Source organism: Neophocaena asiaeorientalis, unplaced genomic scaffold (assembly GCF_003031525.2).
Source record: "Neophocaena asiaeorientalis asiaeorientalis breed wild unplaced genomic scaffold, Neophocaena_asiaeorientalis_V1.1 scaffold223, whole genome shotgun sequence".
NCBI classification, from domain to species: domain Eukaryota; kingdom Metazoa; phylum Chordata; class Mammalia; order Artiodactyla; family Phocoenidae; genus Neophocaena; species Neophocaena asiaeorientalis.
The window spans coordinates 2,289,694-2,303,093 of record NW_020175045.1 but is presented as its reverse complement, the minus strand read 5'-3'; the positions used below and the strand labels follow the sequence as shown (position 1 = coordinate 2,303,093).

At 65.8% G+C, this 13,400-nt stretch overlaps 1 protein-coding gene across 1 annotated transcript in view; it reads right to left on the bottom strand.

The window, feature by feature from the left end:
• Positions 1-437: 437 nt before the first annotated feature.
• TTYH3 (tweety family member 3) overlaps positions 438-13,400 on the bottom strand; it is a 26,225-nt gene continuing 13,262 nt past the window's right edge. The window contains exons 2-14 of the mRNA XM_024763453.1: positions 11,380-11,549; positions 11,068-11,179; positions 10,705-10,925; positions 10,312-10,407; positions 10,075-10,147; positions 9,727-9,802; positions 8,687-8,742; positions 7,850-7,942; positions 7,075-7,167; positions 6,676-6,812; positions 4,901-5,074; positions 4,256-4,331; positions 438-1,855 (exon numbers count right to left, since the gene is read on the bottom strand). Coding sequence (XP_024619221.1) covers positions 1,781-1,855; positions 4,256-4,331; positions 4,901-5,074; positions 6,676-6,812; positions 7,075-7,167; positions 7,850-7,942; positions 8,687-8,742; positions 9,727-9,802; positions 10,075-10,147; positions 10,312-10,407; positions 10,705-10,925; positions 11,068-11,179; positions 11,380-11,549 — 1,452 coding nt within the window. The 3' untranslated portion in view covers positions 438-1,780. The remainder of the gene's footprint in view (positions 1,856-4,255; positions 4,332-4,900; positions 5,075-6,675; positions 6,813-7,074; positions 7,168-7,849; positions 7,943-8,686; positions 8,743-9,726; positions 9,803-10,074; positions 10,148-10,311; positions 10,408-10,704; positions 10,926-11,067; positions 11,180-11,379; positions 11,550-13,400) is intronic.

Here is a 13,400-nt window from a genome sequence, read left to right as displayed (position 1 = left end):
CCCGTGTTTGCCTACTCACTCCCCCAACCCCGTCCAGGGCAGAGGCTGCCCCACGAGCGGGGGAGATGTGACCTAGTCCCAGGCCCACCCATGCTTTTGGTCCCAGATACCAGCACAAAGAAGGGATCACAGAGGAAGGTGGCCTCTTCCAGGCCACCCTAGGGAAGGGGTGCCCTGCCGCTCTGGGAGAAAGAGCCCCCCCATGTCTGTAAACTGCCGGGCCAGCTGCTATCTGCCCCGGCCTGGGCCCTCGTGTGGCTGCCAAGTGGCTCTCTGCTGCCCCTGGACTGACACAGGGCAGAGGCTGCACCTGGCCTCTCTTGCTTCAGGCTGGCTGGGCAGGGCTGGGACTGGCAGGGGACTTTCCAACTTGATTTGGGGGTAGCACCCCCACCTGCGGCAGGAAACACAGCAAACATTGTACACTAAGCCAAAAGCACCTTAGGGAAGCCTTGTTCCCGCTTCACAGGTAGGGAGACTGAGGCCACAGGGACCTCAGTCCTACAGCCCAAGGGACATTCATTCCTGAGGACACGGTCCCCTGGCGCAGCACCTGCCCAGGGAGGGGTCTCCAGGCCCTTGGGCTGCCTCTCGGTCTTCGACACCCCCCAGCAGCACCACGAGAAGAAACACCTTCTCCAGCCCGACTCCCAGCTGGCTATCCTGGGACTCAACTCCGGCCTGGACTCGGCGTCACACTGGCGGGCTTTGGGTTGGCCAGGGGTGCTTTCTCTCGGAGGCTGGAGTGAGGTCAGTGGTTAGTCCCAAGAGGGGCGGCAGGGGCCAAGGGCACATTCACAGCCAGCTCGGGTCCAGCCCCCCAGCCGGCTCTGGGACACTGTGCCTGTCCTGGATGGAAAGGGAACCAAAAAGGGGGTGCCACTCGGCCCGCCACCCCGCCTGCCCTAGAGATGACAAATGTGGTTAGTGCAAGAAATGAACCGGATGAAGCTGTCAAGCCTCTGGGGTGGGGGAGGGGTCTTGGCACCAAGAGGGCGGCCAGCACTCGATGAGCAGCCTGGGCTCCGCATGGCACCTGTTGTCTCCTGCCGCCGGGGAGGGCTGGGTGCCACAGGCGGGGTGGGTGCTGAGGGAGAGAGCGCTGTTGGGAGGGAAGCAGAGAAAGTGGGGACCCGATGCAGAGCCTGGGGTGGGGGGCGAGGGAAGGAAGGAGTCATAGATGCCACAGAGGCACGTGAAGGCGCCACAAGAGGGTCTCCGCGCGTGGGAGACAAGCAGGCCGTGGGTCCACACGGCCGTCCCTCCAGATGCCCAGCGCACGGGGAGCACCGCGCGGCCTATGAACTAAGAGGTGAAGCACAGAAGCACTGAAGGAGCAGAGAAGCATCAGAGCTGTGGGAGGGATGGGGCGGGGCAGCTGCCAGGCGAGGAGACGGCAGGGGTCCGCAGGGACAGCACCAGCACGACACATCTGGCCCAGCGCAGGGCTCTGCAAATCCCCGAATCCTCGGAGGCAGAGGGGCACGGGGCTGGGGGCCAGGAGGGCCCGGGCGTCGCTGGCAGCACCCCCAGGTGTCCAGGCGTGTGAGCCAAGGAGAGGGTGCGGGCCCAGAGCCCCTGCGTCGCCACCAGCAGGAGCCCGCCGGGCATCTCCACGCCCCTGCAGGAAGGGGAGGAGGGGGCGAGTGGCCACAGCGCGCCGGCAGCAGACCCGGGGTGGGTGCGGAGGGTACGGCAGGCAGCCGCGGGCGTAAGCAGCCAGGCCGGCCCGGGGAGGAGTGGGGCGATTGGCACGTGGGGCGGGTGGCTGTCGGGCGGTCTAGTGCCCGCTGCTGCTGGAGTTGGGGCGAGGCTGGCTCGTGGCGAGGTACTTGGCTCTCATGCTGGAAGTGTACTGCAGGGAGACAAGGGGAGGGGGCAGGTGGTCAGCGGGCACTGGGCACAGCCGGGCAGGGCCTCCATGGGGTGTGCCGGAGCACCCCGGGGTGGGATGGGGCAGGACCACGTGGCGGCACAGCTGACAGAGCCCTGGGAGAAGGGGCTCTGGGAGGGGCCCGCTGGTCCAGGGCTTGGACTCCTGAGCCCTGGCCGAGACTGGGGGCAGTGACAGCCCCGGGGGGCAGAGGTCTGGCCGCCCACTCCCCAGGCTCTGGACGGGGACCAGCGTCCTCTCCCAGTGAGATGAGCACAGCAGACCCTGCTCCCGACTTGGGCGTGTGGCATCAGGCCAGGCAGCACTCTGCCCCGGCAAGAACCAGAGCTTGGAGGCTCCCCACTGCACCCAGCACGGGTCCTCCTCCCCCTGCGGGATCCTGGCCGGGCGGCCAGGAGGAGTGTGTGGGCTCAGGCTGTGCCCAAGGGCCCAGAGTGGCGGACACCACAGGTCACAGGGGTGAGAGGCCTCCACAGCGGCTCTGCCCCGTCACCCCAGGGGAGGACCCCGAAGCCACCAAGGCCCCTCAGGCTGGGGTGATGCTGCCACCCATTCAGATGGGAACCAAACTGGGGGTTCCTTGTGGGTCACGGACGCAGGGACAAAGGCAGCTGGGGCGGGGACAGCCAGCACATCTCGGCCACTCTTGTCCAACCTGAAGCATGAAGGCCTCACTCGATACACATGCATGTGCACGTGTGCTCACAACGAACACACGTGGAAGAGACGTGTGCTAAAACCAAGCAGTGTGCAAGGGGCCACACGCCCGTCCGGGGGACAAAAGCCAAGGCACGTGCCGAGGTTGCCAGCGGGAAGGAGCCTGGCAGGCTGACCCTGCAGCCACAAGCCCCCAGCAATCCCTGGGGGCTCCGAACCCGAGGCCACACACTGCAGTGTGCGCATCAGGACAGACGATCTCCCCTGGGCCCGAGAGCCCTCCCGGGGCTCCCGGAAGGGGGAAGGCTGTGAGCGCCCGTCAGCGGCCACGAAGGCGAGCTGGGAGGAGGATGGGCGGGCACTGGGAGCCATGTCATTCCAGGGGCGTGCAGCACGGGCTGGGGGACGGTGGGCAGCAGCCCAGACCGCTGACGAACCCGAGCAGGCGCGTGGCGCCGTGTGAGGACCGCGGCGGCTTGTGTGCCCCTCTGCACGCAGCTGTGTGCACTTCCAGACACGTGGGGCGGCCCTTCGAGGGCCGGGCCTGCTGGCCGCACCCCAGGGTGCCAGGCACAGGCGTGCACGCGCACACGGGTTTGGGTGGCCGGCTCGCTGGGAGGTGACAGATGGGCAGGGGCCAGCTGCAGCTGGGCCAGGGACGAGGAGGGGGCTCTGTGCAGGGGCTCACTGCCCCTGATGCGAGGGTGACAGCCCAGGGCCAGGGTCTCTGTGGCTGGGCTAGGGGCCACAAAGCCCACCCACCTGCACTGCCGCAAGCTGGCCCCGTGGGCGCTGAGCCAAGACAGCGCTGGGACCTGTCTGATGAGCCAGCGCTGGCGATGGGCTAGCGGTGAGCAAAGGGTGTGAGGCACGGAGGTGTGGGTGCGCAGGCGGTGCAGGGCAGGGGACCCAGGTGGGCCAGTACCTGTCACTCAGGACACAGCCACCACAGCGGTCAGGCGCTGCTCATGGGCTTAAACTGCCAACCCGTGTGGCCGCCAGCGTCCAGGGCAGCCAGATAGCGCTAGGAGGGCCCGGGGTGGGAGTGCAGGAAAAAGAGAGAGAGAGGGCGGCCTCAACGCCAGGGTGAGGGCCGGCCCACAGCAGGCCTTGCGTGCAGACCAGAGTGCCGACAGGAGGGTGGCCCGAGCATGACACGGCCTGAGAACCCGCACAGCCTGGGCCAGGGCACCCCAGGCCTGCTCTGTGCCGCAGGGCATGGCGGGGCCGCCCCACGCGCAGGCGGGTATTTCTGAAGCAAGGTGGCCCTCAGCCTCTCTAGCCCTGTTCCTTGAGGCCCACCACCTCCAGGAAGCCCTCCAGGGGCCCCGGCCTCTCTACAAGCTCCTTTCCCACCCTGTCCCCTTTCTGTGTCTCATTCCCAAGACCAGAGGGGACACCAGGCACAGATGGAAGAGCCAGGAGACGAGACCTGGGTTGAGTCCAGGAAGTTGAGGAAGGAAAAGAAGAGGAAGCAGGGCTGGGGTGGGAAGAGATGCAAGGGCCCTCGCAGGAGCTTGTGAGCTCACCCAGCCCCGTCTACACAGGCCAGATGCCTGCCTGAGAGCCCTGGCTGGGACCCACACTCAGCCCTGGCACTGAAGGCTCGGGGCCGCGTGCAGGGCCTGCCCTGCCTGTGAAGACCACAGCAGACACGAGGCGGCGGGGTGGGGCCCCTACCCACCCTCCGGCCCCAAGACTTACTGAAGGCGGCGGGGACTCGCGCCCGATGAGAGGGGTGTTCTCACAGCGGGGATTCTGGAAATTGGCATTCTGACTCCTAAGGTGAGAGGAAGGGGGGGCTGTGAGTGCCCACTGGCCATGGCAGTCCCAGCCCTGGGCCAACGGGGCCCGTCCTGGAGCTAGCAGGACTCCATGCATCTTCCCCACCACTCTGCATACTGCCTGCCAGCAAGGGCCTGGGGTCCCGGGAACCCGGCACACAGTGAGGGGCTCCGAGCAGGCCCATGGTGGCCACCTGCCAGCCTCAGCCCGGCCCCGCCGGCTGCCTGCCCACCACGCGGCCAGGCCCAGGGCCCTTGGCAACGTCATTCCCTGCACGAGACGCAGACGCTCCATCTGACAGAGTGGCCTCCCCATGGCCTCCACCCAGGCATGTGGGAGCAGCAGGCCAAGCCTACTCAGAGCCCGGACGGCCCCCGGGGAGGCCCCACCCCTCCCCACTGCAGCAGCTCAAGTCCCTGCTCCCTGCGGTGGGGCTGCATCCCCACTCCAAGCCACGGCAGCCGTGCATGCCAGCCACACTGAGCCCCAGGCAGCCTATCCCAGGGCTCGGGTCTGCCGTCCCAACCTGGGCTGCCCCACCCGCTCCCAGCATGCCTCACTCACATATACTCGGTGACCGGGGCGTTGCTGACAGTGTGTGCTGCGGCCGGGATGCTGGTCTCGCTGCCATAGCTGCTGCCGCAGCTGTACAAGCTGGGCATGTGGACGCGGTAGAGGCTGTCGTGTGCCGGCCTCGGCCCTGGGGCGGCCTCCTCCCCCCCATCCTCATCAGGGCCCCTGCAGGGAGGGACCCAGCACAGCTTCAGGCCCTGGCGTGAGGCAGCCAGCCACAAGACCCACAGGGGCTCAGCTCTTGTGCAGACACAGCTGGTTCCAATCCTGGTTCTGTCACCTACCCACAACGGGACTGTGGGTAAGTGGCCCGGGGACACCGAGGAACCCGCACCTCAGCCTATGCACACGGACACCGACTGTCTATTAAAAAAAGGGGACAAGGCCCCTCCTGCGGGAGCACAGAGGGCCAGGTGCCTGCCGTCCCAGCCCGCCCCGAGAGGCCTGAGCCCAGTCCTCCAGACTCCGCCGCCCCCTGGCTCCCTGCCCGCCACTCCAGCCAGGCCGCTGCAGGGCGAGCCCAGGGAGCCGTGGGCCGGGCCTCTGGTGCTCCGGTGTGTGGGGCCTCACGTTCTGCCTGGTCTGGGTGGGACTTGGGACTGGGCTGCCTGGTGGTGAGGGTACAGGCCAGCCAGGCCTGGGCTCACGTCCCACCTCCCCACCACCGGCTGGGTGGCCTTGAGCAGAGGGTCCCTCCGCCGTGCCCTCGTAGTGAGACAAGTGGGGTCGCAGCAGCGACTGACCAAGTGCCAGTTCCCAGCCAAGCCCAGGGCCGAGCGCTTGCATGCAGTAGTTCATCTAGGGCTCACGTCACGCTAAGAGGTTGTACTCTTCTAACCCCCATCCTACAGGCAGGGAGACTGAGGCCCAGAGTGGTTAAGTGACTTGCCTATGGTCACCCAATGAGCAAGGGTACAGCTGGGATCTGAATCCAGGCCATGAGGTTCCAGGGGTGTGCTCTTAGCCACCCCCCTACAGCTGCCATCTTTACTACCGCCCCCATCACCACTCCCATGAGTACCACTGTCATCACCATTCTCGCCATCTCCACCACCACCGTGACCAGCACCATTGTCACCGTGACCGCCACCGCCAGCACCAACACCATCCCAACAGAAAGTAGAGTAGAAATCCAGACGAAAGGAAGAGATCTGAGCTGGCCTGCTCGCCAAACGGGCTGGGCCACCAAGAGACAGCCACAGCCCAAATGGGAGACACACCACAGGGGCTCGAGGACGGCGGGCCTGGCATACCCATGTACCATTCAATCCAGTACTGACTGGGGAGACTGAGGCAGGGGCCACCAGGACCACTACTTCAAAGATAAAGACACAGTGGCCCATGGGAGGTAGCTGCCATCCTGGTCACCCAGCTGAGGGGGCCACGGAGGCCAGGGCCATGTGGGGCACTCCCTGCAGAAGCTCTGAGTCCCGCAGTCAGCTGGTCTCCCCCCTCAACAGCACTGCACACCTGCACCCAGGGGTGGGGGGACGGATGAGACATCCAGCCAGTCAGAAGTGGGGACAGCTGTGGGCACAGAGCCAGCAGCAGCAGGCAGGGGACCCCGGTTCTCCCTGCCTGCTCCGGACTCGAGTGTCGCCTGGACCGGGACCGCCTCTGGGCTGTTGCTACAGAGGCCCCGGGAGTGTCAAGAGGTGAGGAGGCCTTCCTGCCTGTCTCCTGGCTACGACATGGGGTGTCCAGAAGACACGGCCCCAGCTGCTGTGTGGCCTGGGGCAGGTTCCAGCACCTCCCTAGCCCCTCACCTCTTCTGCTGCCAGGTGTGTGGGACACTGCAGACGATGGAGCTGAACATGAGGGCTGTGACAAAGGAGAAGAGGGCCAGGTAGATGAGGCCCTCGACGCCATCGTAGCAGAAGCCTGTGAGGGCCTGCACGTAGTCCTGAGGGCAGGCGGGAATGGGGGCGGGGACACAGAGAGAGAGACGGGGAAGCACAGGGTGAGATGAAGTGTGCACAGGGAGCCCCCAGCAGCCTGCACTGCCCCCACTGGAGGCTGGGCAGAGGCCCTGGGACTGCTCCCCTCCCCCTGCCCTCCCCTAGCCACTCCCCTTCCCCTTACTCCGCCCCTAGCTGCTCCCCACTGCTCCCTGCCGCTCCCCGTGCCTGCTCAGCCATGGGCCGGCTCTAGGAGACGGCTCTCACCAGGTGCAGGCTGCGGCAGTCCACCAAGGCGGTGAGGTGCTGCAGGTTCACCTCCGTGCCGTTCAGCGCCTCCTGGACACGGAGCAGGGGGTCCTGGAGGGCGTGGACCATGCCAGGTCAGCACAACGTTCCGGAAAGGGTCCTGAGCCAGCCGCAGGCCTCCCTCCACCCCACACCCTGCCGTCGAGACCCCCTTGACCCCCACAGTCCTGGCACAGGCCCTGAGGACCCTTGGCTTTGAGAAAGGGGGCCCCCCAAGTCTGTGCCCTGGTCTCAGGGGGCTGCTAAAGACGTGAGGGGGACAGTGAGGAGATGGGACGCACAGCACCTGCCCACGCGGCCACCAGGGCAGGGCCTTCGTTGTAACGGGAGAAACAACAAACGCCCGCGTGTCTCTGACACGGGCCTGGTTCTTTTAAAAATCACGTTTTAAGGAACAGTTTAAGACAATGGAAGTTTTCAGAATATCTTAAGGGACAAAACACTGTCCAAGATACTCTGTGCAGAGTGAGGCTGGTCCTATAGTGTATGTGTGCATGCGTGTGTGTGTGTACGCGCGCGCGTGTGAGTGTGTGTGTGTGTGTGTGTGTCTGCCCCGTAAAACCTACCAAAAATCCTCGGGGACGTGAGGGAAGGATGGGAGGTAGGAGAGAAGGCCAGACCCCCCAGCAGGGTCCTGCGGGAGGCAGCCTGAGCAGTGTCTGCACCCCACCTCCCTTTCGTGATGAGAAGAGGGATCCCACTGGCTCCACTGACCACACCCACAAGCCCTCACCTTGGTGGCCGGGTGCTCCCGCGGGACGGTCTTCAGGAGCTCAGCCACCACGTCCTGCATCTCCACCAGAGCCTTGTGGCTGCCCGACAGCTTCTGCTCCACAGAGAGGCCGGCTGATTCCAGCGGGGGTGGGGGCAGCCGTCTCTCCCTCCCCGAGGTCCCCACCCACACGCGGCGCAGGCCAGCTCCAGGGCCTTTGGCTTCTGCTGGCCCAAGGGGCGTCCAGCCTGTGAGGCCACGAGCTCATGGAGTGGGATGGCTGTGCCCGGCAGTCTGCTCTGTGGGCCTGTGGGACACCTTTTCTTGGCCCCCCAGATGACCACACACCCCAGAGGCCACACAGTGAAAATACAGCGTCTTTAGAGCAGATAAACAGTCCTGAGGACCCCAGAGGGCCGCACAGTTACGTGGAATGACAGGCAGTGGGCTACATGGCTTCCCTTCAAATTCCATCATGACAACATCCATCCGGTTATTCCACAGAGCAGGCACAGGACCCCTGCTTCCATGGGGCATCCCTGGGCTCCTCCCACACCTGCCAGACAATCGGCTTTGCCCTACAGAGATGGCTGGGGCAGCCTGAGAAATGAAAGGAGTCCCAGGGATTCGAGGGCATTAAGCAGGCCACCCCAAAAGGCTTGTGCTGAGGCTGTCAGGGTGGCAACCCCGGGGACAGTTAGCAATGTCAACGTGGCGTTCGCCCAACTGCCTCCCGACAGCTCCTGGGGCCCCAGGGGCCTGACGAGGTGTGAGAGTGGGCCTCGTGGTCTGTGGGCACCTGGGGGCAGGGGCCAGGGGACCAGGTGCTCTGCGGGGCCGGAGCAGCCGAGCTCTCACCTGCTGGAAGGGGTTGGCGGCACGGGGCGAGCAGGCCAGGTAGTACTGAAGGATGTCTGTGGAGAGAGGTCAGGGCGGCTGAGCCACTCCAGCCGTCCGCGTGTGCCTGTGTGTCTGCTTGTGATGTGTCTCTACACGTGCGTGTCTGTGTGTGTGTAACGGGTGTCTCCACACCTGCGTGTGCATGCACCTACCTGCACGTGTACGGCTGTGTCTGCATGTCGTGTACGCAGGTGTACCTGTGAACACGTGTGTCTGCACACGTGGGTGTCTATGCGCGCGTCTGCGTATGTTGTGTGCGCATTTACACGTATACACCTGTGTGTATCTGAGCGCGCAGGTGCGAGGGGCACATGGTCCCCAGGGAGCCTGGGGCCAGGACCCAGGCCCTTCTGCTCTGAGCCGTGTCCCTGAAATGTACACAGTTCTCTCTTGGGGGGCGGCCTCATACCTCCCCTCCCTGGGGAGCAGCAGACAGGGCACTGGGGGCGGGCATCTGCTCCCAGGCCAGTTGGGCAGAACAGTTCTTAGGCCAGAATGTCACCCCAAAAAGGGGGCACGAAGCCGGAGCGTGCAGGTGGCCTACTCATCCCCATTAAAACAGGTGTTGATTCAGCGTCCAACGTTCAGAGATGGGGATTCACTTATAATTCTGATTTTGAAAACCTAAGATTTTTCAAGCCCAGCCAGAGCTGGCAAAGAAGCCTTGGACCCCAACTGCCTAACATCTGCCCCCCACACCCCCGCCCTGTGCTCTCTGGTCTCTTCTTGGCGGCTCTCTGGGATCCAGTACACGATGCGGGCCAGGCGTAAGGTCCATCACGGCCCAGGGCAGCCTCTCCGCGCCGCACCCATACTTGGCTGCCAAGATCTGGGTTCCTACGGAACTTATGTCGGAAACATAAGAAAGCCCCACACTTGACTTTCGCCACCAGTCAACAGAGCCAGCGCAAGGCCTGACCCAGATGGCCTGTGGCCCTGCAGGCAGCAGCTGGCACTCACGTGTGGCTGGGACTGCTGGGACACAACTGCAGACTCACCCCCGCTCAGCACCGAGCGCTCCTCCACCATCCTGGTCACGTAGGTGTCGGGGTCCACGCAGAAGTCGCTGGAGCCCTGGGGTGGGTGCAGGCAAGGAGGATGGGATGACTGAGCTGGGCGTCCGCCCGCCCCAGACCCCTCAGCTCTCAGGGGTGGAGCCTGGTCCCCCAGGGTCTGCGTTTGGCTCAGGAAGGTGGCGTGAGTCTGCGGGCGGCAGGGACTGACGGGCCGTGCGCCCGTGACAGGCCCCCAGGGGAAGAGGGGAGGGGCGATGAGTGTGGCATCCCCCACCCCACCCCCCGTGCTCGGCCAGCAGACGGGGATCACCTGTCCTCTCCATCACCTACCACAGACACGGCCAGCTCCAAGCCCAGTGCGCCCCAGCTGATGATCAGGGCCAGGACCCCCAGCAGGCAGACCCTTGGGGCAAAGAGAGTCAGTCAGCACCCTCCAGGCCGGGGTGAGGGCTGCACCCCACGCCAGGCTGGACCCACAGACAGGAGGGTGGGACAGGGCTGACTCAGGGGACACGGTGCTGCAGGTGCCCCACCCCCTCCCCCTGCCCTGAGGGCCCACAGACTCACCCGACCAGGATCCCCTTGGAGCTGCGGATGAGGCCGACCAGTACCAGGAGGCAGATGGCCACGTCGAACAGCAGCAGGCCCAAGTAGCCCAGCCACCTGGGGGCACAGCGTACACGTGGGCCGGGCACGGGGGGCCCAATCCCAGGGCAGCAGAAAGGGGGTGCTGGGGCAGAGCCAGGCAAACAGCCCAGAGGAGCTTCCACAGGCAGTTCTGGGATATGGAGACTGCCCTCACTCTTGTAACGTATGTCCCCATGGGGGACTCCTGCCACAGTGACCACCAGAGGCCCCAGCCCCTCGCCCCAAAAGACCTCAGGCACTGGGAGCTGGGCGCCGACTGGCCCATAGAGACTAGTGGGAACCGAGCGGGGCAGGAAGGAAAGAGGGCCGCACCTGTACCAGTCATAGAGGTCCACCTGCTCGGCCAGCGCCTCCAGAGACACGGCTGGGTTCCTCCAAAATGGGATGGCAGCCGTGTAGCCCAGCAGCGTTTCGAGCAGGCTCTGCAGCCGCTGGACCGCCCGCAGGGGCTCTGGCCGGGCGGCCAGCTGCCGCTCCAGGCTCTGCAGGCTGGGCTCCGCCGAGCGGTTCAGGGCAGCTGCGGTGTCCCACACCTGCGCCAGGTTCGGGGTGGCGTGAGCCGGGGCACGGGCCCGCTCCCACACACGCCCACGCCTCGCTCCCACACACTGGGGCACACGCGCACACACGCAGTTTAGGAGCAGGAAAAGAGGCCCCTCCCATGCGGCCACTCACGCGGTCCTGGACCCCCGCCACCGTGCGGTTGGCGTGGCGGAGCGAGTAGGTGGCCCGATGTATGCCGTCACTGGTCTCCCCATTGCCGTAGAACCCCACGGCGATACCGGCGCTGGGACAGGGCGGGGCCGCATGAGGGCACAGGCCCGGGAGCCCCGGCCCGCTCCGCCCCCAGCTTCCCCTGCCCCCGCCCCCGGCCGGCCCACCCGGCCCCTCTCCTCTCGGCCCAGTCACCCCTCTATCCTGCCCGCCCCCCCACTCTAGCCACGCCCCTCACCGACCACGCCCCCCCGGCCCGCCCCGCCCCCTCACCTGCAGACCAGAGTGGCGATGATGACGCACCAGGCGGTGCAGCAGCAGTCGGCGTCCAGGTGCTCCTCGCTCTTGCGCCGCCGGCAGCACAGCCAGAAGGAGTAGACGAGCAGGAAGAGGAGGTCCAGGGCGAGGCAGGCCAGCGCGGCCGCCCCCAGCAGCAGCAGCGCCTGAGGGAGGTTGGGAAGTGGTGCTGGAGGTGTGGACCCCCGCCCTGGCTCTGCACCCAACTGCAGTACCAGCGAATTCCACCTGCGCCTGGGCCACGGGACCGGCGCGCTCTCCCACTGAACCCTCCCCCAGCCCTGGGGATAGAGGCTCCCAGCACCTGGGTGATGTGCCTGTGGTCACCCAGACTCAGGACCCGAGACTCGGGACCCCTGACTCATGTCTTCACTCCTAGACACCAAGACTCTAAGCCCCACTTGGAGGGCCCAGGTGGGCAAAACCATGGGATCCCCTCTCCTAACCCTGCCCAGGCCCTGTGTGCTCCCCATGGGAGCCCACCACCTCCTGGGCCCCAGAGCCCAAGGCACATATCTTTGAACAGGGATTCTGGCCCAGGCGCTGTGAGGAGGTGCTGGCGGGGGACCCTGGGCAGGGCCAGCACAGTTGCTAACTGGGCACGTGGCCAGGGAAGGCCCTTACTCTCCCTGAGCCTCAGTTTCCCTTTTGTAAACAGGGGGTGATGCTGCCTCCCCACAAGAGGTAGGCACAGAGTCTCAGGGAAGGCCACCCACACCCGCTGCAGGGCCCTGGGTGTGGGGCCATCAGCACCGTCACCATCCTCGCCCTGAGTGCTGAGACTACTCTGGGTCTGACCGCCTCTGTGAGCCCCTGAGCCTCGGGCAGCCTGAAGGGCCAGCACGCTCCAACCACATCCCAGGAGGCACCGGGGGACGAGGAAGTGCCCCCCAGCACCCTTCTGTCACTGAGGCCAGCGTCCCCCACGGAAAGCAGCTGACTGGATCCAGTGGTGACACGCGCTGCGGGCTCAGTCCTGGGCTGGGGCCTCAGGTGGACAGAGTAACAGGGACACAGCCCAGAGCCTTCATGTGTCACAACAGGCACCAGCCCGGCCTGGCCTGGGCACCACGCTCTTCAGTTTGCCTGGCCCAGTGCTTCACCACCACTTCACCAGTTAAAAAACCAGCCTCAGAGGAGGTAAGGAGGAAGAACCCATGTGCCCACATCACAGCCTTTCTGCCCACACGTGCTTTGCTGGGTTGAGAGTGGTAGCTGACGCAGGGCTGCAGGGCAGCAGGCTAGCCCTGACCATGTACACCTCATGGGGGGGGTCCAAGTAAGTACCGCAGAGAGGTGCCCGCCCCGTGGTGGTGCGACCATGGACACCCCTTAGCTGCCCCTGCCGGCACTACTACAGAGACAAGCAGACCTCAGGGGGACCTGGAAACACCCTCTTCGCGTCCTGACACTCAGCGATGTGGCCGTGAGCCTAGGGAGCCACCGGGGGGTGGAACGCCCAGGCCCGCCTGCCTCCTGCGGGGCCCCCTCGGGACCAGAGGCTCAGCCACAGAGGCACTGGGACCGCGGGATCACAGCCCTGGTGCCCAGCGGCTGTATCCCAGGAGCCAGCTGCCAGGCAGCAGACGCAGGACGGTACCCCCTGCCCTCCCAGCAGCCAGCCTGCCCAGCCCTCCATCCCTGATGACCCCCACACCCGAGGCAGGGCTCTCCCACCTTCCCCCTGACCTGGGCCTGCACCTCCAGCCATGATCCAAAGCCACGCGGGTGCCCTGGGAGCCGATGTGCTGTTTGGAGGCTGGGCCTCTGCCCTCCCGCATGAGGCCCAGCGTGGGGCACCCTCTTGGGAAAGGCCGGGGCACCGCCACGAGGCTGCAGCACAGGCAGGAGGGTCTGACAGGACCTGGCCACCCTGGCCCACCAGCTGGGTGGGGGAAGGGAGGGGGCCCAGGGTGCTGGCTCCAGAGCATACCTTGTCAAGGTCCCAGGGTGCTCTCCTCACAGAGGGGACCTCGAGGCCAGTGGCGGGGGGGGGG